We start from the raw sequence: 11,371 nt of genomic DNA on the forward strand, positions 1-11,371 counted from the left end.
CAAACCCAAGGCCTCATACATGCCAAACAAGGGCCTTTCCATGAGTTAGAGCCCCAGCAAACTGATTCTTTTCAGTTGAGCTTCACCATGTAAACAAAGTTTATGTTGCTCCCTTTAAAAATGTGTTTATTATTATGTGCGTGCGTGCATGTGTGTGCGTCTGTGTGTTGGAAGGTGTCTGTGTATGCACACGTTAAGGAGCTCTTGTGGAGGTCAGACAACTATGGTCAGGTAACAGCTCTCAGGATGAGTTGTCTCCTTCCACTGTGGGTACTGGACATTGAGCCCATGTGGTCGGCTAGGCTTATTTGGCAAGTGCTCTTACTTCCTGAGCCACCTCCCAGGTTCTGTTGCTTTCTTCCTCCTCCTTTTCCTCCTCAGTTTTCTCTTAATTTGTGGAACCAAAGAGCCTACCTTGAGGTGGAGTTGGATGCTGCAGATTTTTCTGAGTCCGGAGCTCTTTCACTGAGGCAGCAGAACGATAGCAGGCACAGTTGGCAGATAGCAGAGCTGAGAGCCAGCTTGGCTCTGGTCACTTCTTTTGGCCTGGGGTTATGAGGTGGTCTCAGGCCTGTCTGCAGTGTTTCTGCTCACAGGGCCAAACTGCTGGGCCTCTCCTAGAGAGGTCAGGCTCAGAGGTGACCCTTCTTCCTGTGTGGTTCACTAATGCTTCTGAGTAATCTTGGACAGAGAGAGGCTCTCTTCTATTTATGTTTTAGAATTTACCTTCTAGTTGCCTTTATTGCAATACAAAATAAAATTTTCCCCCTTTTCCTTGTAGTGACAGAATTATGGCCAGTGCTTTCTTTAGGAGAGTGCTATCGGCTCTGAGCACACCTTGTGCCTTTTACCACTGGGTGACACTGTTAGACCAGAGTGCTGTACCAGTGGAACCTAGGGTCCCTGAACCTCAGACTTCTTCAAAACACTTTATGCAGGACAAAGGGAAACTCTTCAGTGCATAGTGTACACTGGCCATCTCTCAGATGTGATAGGTATTATTTATCAGTCTGAAGCAATTTTTAAGGTATCGGGTAATCAATTATTAACAGGATCATTAATTAGGCAGCCTTTCAGTTGCTTGGAGGTTTGTTTAGATTAATGTGCTGCATATTAACTAGCTACTAATTATGTCAGGGGAACGTTTATAGGAACTGATTATTCTAGTATTTGTTTTGCACGTGACACAAATCTGTGTTATCTGTTAGTGGCTTGCACATGCTGATGGATGTCACACCTTTGGCCATCAGAAGACTGTGTGAGCAAGTTGTTTCTGTCCTTCCCTAATGTTACATTTGGGAACTGAATCGAAGTCCTCAGAGCTGGCAACACATACCTTTTCTGCTGACCCATTCTCCAGCCCAGTGCTATGTATGGACGGACTTTGAGTGAGGATTGTATTGAACTGTCTAAGAGGAAGCAGAGCTGTTGGGAAAATGAACATGGGTTTTCCTATATAGAAAACTATATAGCGAATAGGACTTGTCTAAAACTCGTGCCAAGCATTTGTGAGCAAATTAGAGAAGGACTTTGCTCAAAGCTTGTGCTGACCTGCCCTCCTGGGTTCACGGCTTCTTTCGTAAACCCAAGACACACCGTCTAGGCTTGGTCACATTCAGCTGAACGTGTGACTGCTATTTCTCAGGACAAGGAATGTGGAAGAGTTGGGTCTCTCTTTTCTGGCTTAATAGGAGGGATGAGAAAAGTTGAGAATTTTAGGATCCTGAGAGAAATATTTACTGTGTCCCATGGGGACAGAAAGAAGTGACACTGACAGAGTCATCAAAGACAGAACCGAGTGAGGTTAGTGACTCTGATCCTGCAGTGTGTTTGTGTGCACATCCTCCAGTTAGCACATTTTTGCAATGACCCTTGGTATGACACACTGTGCAGGGGCTGTGGAAAGCAGTGTGAAGTGAGACCTGAGGCACAGCAGGTCTCATGAGACTCAACTAAGGGCACAATTAGTTGACAGCCCCAGATTTCTAATATATGGTGTCATGGTATGGTGCTTATGCTTTGTGTGGCTTAGGCAAGAGACATTGTGCTTGAGGTGGGAGGGAGTGGTGAGGGAAGTGACCAGAGGTCTCCTTCTGCTGTGCAGTTAGAATCTGTCCTTGCAGTAGGGACACACTAGAGATGGTATGGAAAGTTAGCTCCCAGGGCAGAGGACTGTCTAAGTGTTAAGTCCTTGGGAGCCAGAAAGCACTGGGTTGAAACTTACACACCAGTTGAGATGAGAGGAAACTATCCCATTGTCGTTTACAGACAAGAGGGAAGTGCTAAGCTAGCTAAAAACATATGCAAGATGTATGGAGTTTTCATTGTACTAGAGGATGGAATTATATGTGGGAGAAAAATAAAAAGAGGTGTGTGTGTGTCTGTGTGCACGCACACGCGCTGTTAGGTAGAATGCTGTTGTGGGAGAGCTGGACCCTAACATTTAGATGTCTGGCTGAGGACCTGATTATGGCAGATGTGGAAAGGAGGCCTGGCAGAGGAGGCCCGGCAGCTGTGCACACACTCCTCAGGTGATAGAGGTACTTTGCTCCTGGAATTTTGATCTGACTAAATTAGCATATTGGGTTTGTCTAAGACGAGGAAGGATGGTCAGGAAAGATGGAGCCCAGGGAGGAGCTGGTGATGACTTGGGATGAGAAGGGAAGAGGGAACTAGGCTCCCGGCAGTGGGAGGGAATGGTTTTCAAATACATTGATGGACAGGAATCCAGGATGGATTGGTTCTTCATGCAGGCTTTGAGAGGACTCCGCCCAAGTCAGGTGTGCAATAAGGAAGTTAGAAGAACACAGGATGGCTTCTGTCAATGGGAGGCTGTCATGGATGGTGGTACAGTGGACATCAGCTTTAGCCTGAGTTTTCGTGAGTGATTGCTGCTGCAGTGATAACTAGTAGGACTCGGTCTGGCCAGCCTGAGTCTGGGTAGTGTCCAGTACTGCTGTGAATAAAGAATGAGATGAAGTGTGGCTGGACAGTTAGTCTTGAGGTGGACACTGAAGCCCACAGTTGACACGTTAGAGTCCAAGCTAGAAAAGATGGCGACAGCCCTTAGGCTTACTGTAGAAATGGCTCATACGGCAGTATGAGGGGAGAGTTTGCATTGTCTTCAGATGCAATTGTGTGGGGTAGGGTAAGGCTCTAGACCTGTTCTCGGACACCATTGTCACTGAGGGCTAAGAAGCAATAAAAAGCTTTGGTGTGGACCCATAGACTGGCTTTCAATGCAGCAGATTGACAACAGCTTCAAATTGGAGAACAGGCTGAGGAGGAGAATGTTACCCCCAGGGAAGCCAGAGGCCAATGAGTCCTGAGAAGGTTTCTTGATATGATAGGGATGGGAGCTGGAACGTGTGCAGTGTTACTGAGCAGCGGAAGAACCTCGTTGTCATCTTTAGTGATGAATTTCCTGTCTTTGGCTGTCTGTGAATCACACTCCTCATGGATGGACCTCGAGGGCCATGAGCACAGGACTTTTTATCTGAAAGAAACTTTGATTGGCCAAGGGATCACAACCAGCCCTCAGAGGACAATTGGGGAGGAGGATGTGTCTTAGCGTTTCTGTTGCTGTGATGAAACACCATGACCAAAAGCGAGTTGGGGAGAAAAGGGTTTATTTGGGCTACATTTTTATATTGGTGTTTACTATTGAAGGGAGTCTAGACAGGAACTCAAACAGGGTAGGAACCTGGAGGCTAGAGCTGATGCAGAAGGGGGTGCTGGTTACTGGCTTGCTTCTCCAGCCTGCTTTCTTATAGAGCCTAGGACCAGCTCAGGGATAGCACCATCCACAATAGGCTGAACCCTCCCGCATTTCCACTAATTGAGAAAATGCCTTATAGCTGGATCTCATGGAGGCATATCCTCAACTGAGGCTCTTTCTTCTCTGATGACTCTGATGTCAAGTTGAAACACAAAACCAGACAGTATAGGATATTTGTTAAGACTTTTCTCCTTGTGATATTTTCTCTAGAGTACTCAGACTCAGCCATTTGCTGGCCTAATTTTTACTGGATTCCTGGAGTTGATAACCCAGTCTGTTGTTAGGACCTCGGATGGTACTAAGCAGGCATTTGGCTCTGGTTTCTTCACCACACTATACTATGTGTTTTCATGTCTGCGTGTGGGCTGTCTGTCTGATTGCCTTGCTCAGCTCTTGTATAGATGTGCTGCTTGCCAGGGCCAGAGAAACTTTCTCCCACTGTCATACACACCTTAAAGAATAATAATTAAATAATAATTAAATAATATTATAGTCTATCAGGGCATTCTAAACTCTGCCGTTGAAGGATCTGAGTCACCCTAAACACTGTCTCTCATAGCCTGCCATGGGGGGAGTTTTTAATGTATTTATTTTCTTTGTGATCCTGCCCATGGTATCTGTAAGCAAGTCCCTGCCCCTGAGCCACACCCTAGCTCAACACTGGTATCTTTTTATTTCCCTTATCTTCATATTTTTTTTCTAAAGTTGTCTGAATATCCACCTTCCTTTCTAAATTGGCTTCTTCAATAATTGTCTTTTACTTCGGCTTTGCTTATAACTGGCCAACTTTAGACAGGGCTTGTTTTTGGCAGTGTTGACTATTGAGTGGCTAAAAAGTAGAGGGAATACAGTGTATTCCCCACTAGTGTCCATGGAAAGCAGCCCAAATTCTTGCTTACTGATTGACAGCCACAGTGCAATCTGGGTACCACACTGACACTGTCTTGCTGAGCCTCTGCTTCCACCATCCTCCTTCCTGCAGCCATGTATAGACTTGAACAGCTTGTGGTTAATGGATACTATAAATTCACAGTAACCCCAAAACTCAGTCTTAAACACACAGGCCTAGGGATCTTTCTGTCTGATGTCAGCAGCATGGAATGTAGACTTGTAAACTATTACAGTGGCCAACAGCTCATTGCTTATCTGCCATGCCCTTTGCATAGGGTTTCACTGAACACTGTACAGACAGTGCCTCTGTGAGGAGCTCTCCTCATGTCTGTTTCTGTCTTTTTGGAGTTTCATCAACTGGTGGTTAATTCATGTTCTACAAGATATGTGGGAGAGTAAATAAATTGCAAACATAGACTGGGTGTACTTGTTTTTCTATAAGACCTTGGACATTTATGTCATTGGCCTATGCTCAGGACACATATTTATGCACAGCAGATTACCAAAAAGCCTAATGAGAGAGAAGGCCACTGAGTCGAAGAGATCAGACTAAGTCAAGGAGATTGGGAGAGTTCTCTGGGCTTTCTAGGTCTTGGCAGGATGGGATCCATTCAGTGTCTGGCCTATCTCTACTTTCTTACTTTCTGTCCCTTCTCTTTCACCCTTCTGTGCCAAGACTGGAAAAAGATGAACAGAAGCCATTGATTGGGTTCACCCATATTAACTGTTCCTGTCAGACTTGTAAGATACAGTCATCATCCAGTTTGCTAGCACCTTCATTAAAGGTAGATATTGAACTGGTGTGTGGGGGCATGGGTGGGCACTGCTGGAGGTAGGTGGGTGCCACAGGACTTCTCAGGCTTAGAACAGTCCACAGATATTGGGTTGTTGGCTCTGGTTTCCAGTTAAGAAAGTTGAGATGCAGGGTAAGCCATTTAAACTAAACCACATAACTGGTGAATGACCTAAGCAAGGGCCTATCCATGGTCACTGGTCCTCAGGCCAGCTCTTTATCACTGTATGACTACATGGATGGACATGTTATGTATGTTTTATGTAATATTCAGTGGAACCTTATGGAAAGTGTATAAAGGAGACAGGCATTGGGCGGGAGGCAGAATAAAAATGTTCCAAGATGCAGTGTGGTATTAACGTGTATCCATTTTATTCTGTTTAGATATAACATTACTATGCCTACATTTCTAATGAGATGTGAGACCAAATTCTAATAGCATTGTAACAACAAAGTGATTCTTAGTTGATAGTCTCAACAACAGTGTTATGTAAACTGTGTTTACTGAGGTGTATTTATTAGGCTACAGAAAAGGCATGCACCAGAAAGTTAAACATGATGACCTGTGTAACCAAAGCCGGTATTAGCACATGGAACATCATACTGCAATACCACAGAATCCCCTCCCTGCCCCCACCTTATATCTCCCTTCACCGTTCCTAAGATAACCTGATATCAAACACGGGGTTGTTTGACTGTTATGTACATAAATTAGACACCCAGGTGGTTTTTTTTTTAACTCCTGCCACCTGATTGGTCCTGACATTGGTCCAGTTTATTGTGGTTATTGGTGTGTGCTCTGACTTCAGGGTATTTCTGGTCTCCCTTCATTGTGCCTTCATCTTTTCCCATCTTCTAAATATAAAGTATGCTCCTTGTTTAAAAATACATTTGGTGGGGGGGGTTGAAAAAAACTGATGAGAAAATGAGTTTGGATATTTTCCCAAGAACGTCATTATGTGGCGTTTGGACGGCAACATATTGGGAGCAAATCGGTTAAGATGTTATCATTGTTTTAAATGGGCCACTTGGGAATCCTAGGGTCTCCTCTAATAGTCGTAGAGCTTGGCAGAATATAAGAAAGTAACACTGCTGTGGTTATGCAGATAATCCCAGAGGGTTGCCTTTTCCCAAGCTTTCTCATAGCAGATTTGTGTTCACAGAGGGTGCTCCAAGCATTTGTCAAATGCCTTTGGGTATCATATGATGGCTTCTGGTCAGAGACTGAGTTTTTAGGTTCACCTCAAGGCCAGGCTGTCCAAGACACTACCAGATGAGGCCAGTTCTGCTGGAGAGAGAGGCTTGCACTAACTTGTTTTCCTGTCTGTTTGGAAATCCAGGGACAGAGGGAGGAGATTGCTTTGGATCTAAGAAGGGTCTTCCAGTTTTCAGGCTGACCCAGGCCTGAATTTGCCAGCCTACCGTCTTAAGCATTATGGATGTCTCAGAGTTCCTGGCATTTGCCAGAATCTTCTAGAGCCAGTTTGAGGAATAGGTTCTCGGAAAGAATGTCTTGAAATACTTTTAGCATCCTGGGAATGGTTGTTGGCAGTTCAAAAGTTCAGTTATTTGAGATTGATTGGACTCTGCTGTATGTGTTTGCATGCGTCTGGTATATGCATTACCACGAGACAGGGAACTCTTTAAGACAGGATTCAAGACTTAATGCTTCCAGATAGGATTGGATTTTTTAAATTTAGGGTAATGACAATTGGCATAATCTCTAAATTCTGACTTTTCAACTACAAAAGGTTAGTTTTTTGCATTTTCTTGTTTTATGTACAGATGTGCAAAGTTGTACAAAGCACCAGCATAGCGTGATGGTGGAACTCAGCCACAATAAGTGTGTGTTCTCTTGGTTCGATGGGGGAAGTTTGTAGTGGAAATCATTGTTTAACCCAGAAGACACTGTCTGGAGCCACCAGAATGCAGTGTATTATGCCAATAATATGATAGGTAGACCTTTTAACTCTTGCCATAAGAGTCTTATGTTTGTAGCTTTGGTGGTAGAACTGTGGGTGGCTGGGTTGGGGAAAGTGCTCAATAGTTAAAGATGCTCATTGTCAAGCATGAGGACCCAAGTGTGATCCCCCACACCCATAGAAAATGTTGGGCATAGTAAACTGCATAGGCAACCACAGCACTGGGGAGGCAGAGATGGGGCAGCAGTGATGGTGGTGGTGATGTGAAGTCCTATGTGCTCATGAGAGACCCTGTATCAAAAAAACAAGGTGGATGCTCCTGAGGAATGACCCTTGAACTTGTCCTCTGCCCTCCACACATAAATAAATGTCACACACACTCACACACTCACACTCATATACAGCATGAACAGGTATACTCTCCTGTGCATCCCCATGTACTTAGTTACTGTTACTAGTGAGGAAAACTGTGTATTATTCATTTGAATTCATGGTTAGAGGAAAATATGGGTCAAAGAAGATAGCTACCTCTAGATAAAATAGGTAATGTCGTTGGCTATAGCTTGGGTAGCAACACCTCCTACTTAAGTACTCACATCCTGGGAACTAGCCCATTGCTTTCACATTACTTCATTTTTTCAAAGACAACCAGGGAACTGAAGTCAAGGAAGTTAAGGCTTGTCTAAGATCTCCACTCAGTTGTATTTCTTTAATTGAGCCAGCACTGATTTTTCTTCCCTTGACTTGATATTTGATAAAAACTAAAGAGCAACAGCAACAACATAAAAATCTTACTTTATGGTCCAGTTACTTGGTCATTAGCGTCAACATGATGAGGCTATCTTGTGTTCATTTCAAGAAGCGATACCTCATGTAAGGATAATACCCCCTTACTTCTAGAGTTTTCTATCACATCTTTGCTGTCAGCCTTCTTGGCTGCTTGATGCTCAGTGAAGAACCCCACCTGCCTCCCATCCTACTCTGAGGACATTTCCAAAGGCCAAGGAAGTCACATGGCTCAGGGGCTCCCTCTTCTGGTCACTACTAATCCCTGACTTGGTTACTTCTTTTAAGTCATCGCCATAGGCCATAGACCCTCCATAGAATCCTAGGTGGCAGATGAGAGGGAGGAGGAGATCCAGTCTTGGCAGTAAAGGGATGAAATGTTACATGTAGATTTTGATGCATACAAAAAAGGGAAGACAGTTCCATAGCTGTTGGCCAGAGTTTAATTACAGTCAGGACGTTAGGAAAGCTTCCTGAAAGACTGGGCTGTATATCTGCTTCTGATTCGGCTTGGTGTAAGGATCGGTGGGTGGAAAGAAAAGGACCATCATGCCTGCTGGGAACAGCAGTGGCCATGGCCTGCAGGTGGAGGAAGAGCCAAGGGGAGGGAAGGTGGAGCACATAGTATTTACCAGTTCAGTCAGAGAATGGACTCTGTGAGGACACGGTGCCATATGATCAGAATTCTGTTGTCAGGCTTGGGTAACCTTGAACAGGATGGCTAACAGGAAAGAGCATCAGGTAAGAAAGTCACAGAGATGGCTGTTTCTTTGCTTTTGTCGTGGATGCAGAGTGGAAAGCCAAGGAGAAGTGACCCTATCTAGCTCCCAGCTCCTGGACCAGCCACCCTGTGGTAAAACCATACAGGACACAGGGAGAAGCTAGTCCCCTTTCCAAACCCCTTTACTGTAGTTTGCAGGAGGTGCATTGCACACACCTTCTGTTGGGGCCACAGAAGGCTCTGATCCTGCGCATGGGACTTGGGCTGTGGGGCTCTTGTGTCTACCCTCTGACTCGGAGACAGAGAAAATGAAGATAGTGTTTGCTCTGTGCTTAGGTCAGAACTCATACAGGTTCACCTTGCTGCCCAGGTCTTGTCTGGTAGGAGACCCCCCACTTGGATGCATCTCACCTGACTGTTCCTGTGGGGGAGAGGCCTTCCAAGAAGCTCGAATCTAAGAGAAATCATGAACACTTATGCTGTCTACCCACTTGTGCCGCAGCATCCTGGCCTAAGGCTCCTCCCCCTGGAGCTGACGGCTACCCCATTCTTTCCTCCCCTGCCTCCTCCTGTAACTTTGACCTTTGGAGTCCCTCCTGCTTTGAAAGGGTGTCATGGCCTAGGGTAGAGAAGCAGGTCCTTTTATGGAAGCAGGCAGCCTACTTTGTCTACTGATTAACAGAGCGAGTCTGCTCTGGGCTCTGGGGCAGGTGAGGCTGTAGAGCTGTGCCTTGTGCATTCAAGATTTCAAGCAGACAGCACGGCACGGTTTGCCGGGAAGCAGTGGTGCTCAAGTCAGGCTGGCTGTGATGGGCTCCCTCACTCACTATGTGCAAGGTTTGTGTTTCTCTCTTTGGTTAAGGTTGCAGGAGTTCTCAGTTAAAATATCAATAGTAACAGTGTTGGGACTGTGTGGGTTGGTTCTCTGTTATGTTTTCCTCATTTGGTAGCTCCAAGCTTTCATACTACACAGTGTTACCTCAAATATTTAATTATGGTGCAGCTACAGCTGTTTTTTTTTTCTATTTTAATTGACTTATTCTTTAGACATTTAATAGGTTTATTTTCATGTTAATTTTTAAAAATTTTTTACAGCACCTGCTGTTAAAAAAAAAAGGCGGGCGTTGCAGTTTGGCAAACCTAAGGTTTTGGGATTAGTGGACGGGCAGTTTGTTTTTAGCACTATGGCGCTAGCAATATAAGTACCAGCATGATATTTAAGTCTTGTTTCTCTGATTGTTGGTGTAGAGCCTGAGTCTTTTGTTCCTACGGTTGTTGCTGGATTCAGGTGGGACCCTGCTTCTGCACATTCCTTCTCAAGGCACTAATGATTATTGGCTGTCATTTTGCCTAGATTTGGCTTCGATGCTTAGTGTCCAACACTGTTGGTGACAGTTCAGGGGTTCAGGGAGACATCACTGATGACTCTGAAACTCACATTTCTGTGTTGTCACTGCACATGTTTGCTTCTCTCTGGTGTCTGTAGATAGATGTCCTGCTTTCTCTTTTCCCTCCACCTCTACATAGCCCCACTCCTCCCCATAACTGTCTGTGCTGGGTGGTCTCCGTGGGCAGAAGTTAAAGGTAGAAGCTGGCATTGGAGTAAGAGCTTGTTCATGGAGAAACTCTTCTTGTTCTTCTGAGGGCAGATTTCATATAGTCAATATTAATTCAACATCTTACACTTCTCTGAAGGGGCTGGGATTAGAACTGGAGGAGAGGTGGTCCTCCCCCTTGCAGAGAATGGACAGAAACCTACAGTCACCCCATATCCCGGTGTGTCTTGTGGTGTAAATACCAGGGAGGTGGCAGTGTAGTTCTAGGTGTTTCAGGTGTGGCTCTTCCTCCCACACAGTCCCCTGCTCTCTGACCCAACTGTCTCATCTAGTAAGTGAGGAAGTAGGCAGAGTTAGTAATCCTAACTGTGGACTTGCCAGAGAAAGCAAGCATGGATTACTCTGTTGTAGTCAGGCCCTTATCTGATTCTGAGTTTGAAAATCAAAGTCACTGAACCGGGACAGGCAAGCACGAATCTCCTGTTAATTATTATGAAATATTCATCTGGTTTGTTCTGAGTGCAGGGAGTAGGGATGGATGGGGTCAACACCAAGAATGCATCTTGGCACATGTGGCAATCTTGGCAGTCACTCACTGGCACCAGCCCTTGCCTGTCTTCTGCCCTATGGTCAGTCCTGGTCCTCTTGCTCCAGCCTCCAGGGGGATATTTCTTCTGTCATGAAACAGTGCTCACATTGACAGCTGTCCACTACATGTTGCAACAGCCCTAGTTAAGTTACAGGTGTCTAAGAAAGGAGACTTTCTTTGGAGAGGAAGTCTGAGGCCAGAAGGGTTAAGTGATTGCCCAACTCTGTCAGCACATTGCTCTGCTATAGTTCAGAGACATGCTCTCTGTAGCCCCCCTCCCCATACCCTGCCCCAAAGGGGTTTTGCTGCAAGGTCACCTGTCTTCCTTTCCTCCC

At 45.2% G+C, this 11,371-nt stretch overlaps 1 protein-coding gene across 5 annotated transcripts in view; it reads left to right on the forward strand.

The window, feature by feature from the left end:
* Window positions 1-11,371, forward strand: part of Fam107b (family with sequence similarity 107 member B) — a 206,771-nt gene that overhangs the window by 188,041 nt on the left and 7,359 nt on the right. The window contains exon 1 of one of the 5 annotated variants that reach the window (XM_028764895.1): window positions 9,626-9,728. The exons of the other annotated variants lie outside the window; for them this stretch is intronic. Within the exon in view, the coding sequence (XP_028620728.1) occupies window positions 9,701-9,728 (28 nt within the window). The 5' untranslated portion in view covers window positions 9,626-9,700. Of the gene's footprint in view, window positions 1-9,625; window positions 9,729-11,371 lie in introns of those variants that run through there. 5 annotated transcript variants of the gene reach the window in all.

Source organism: Grammomys surdaster, unplaced genomic scaffold (genome assembly GCF_004785775.1).
Source record: "Grammomys surdaster isolate TR1022 unplaced genomic scaffold, NIH_TR_1.0 146, whole genome shotgun sequence".
In the NCBI taxonomy this organism is placed as follows: Eukaryota; Metazoa; Chordata; class Mammalia; order Rodentia; family Muridae; genus Grammomys; species Grammomys surdaster.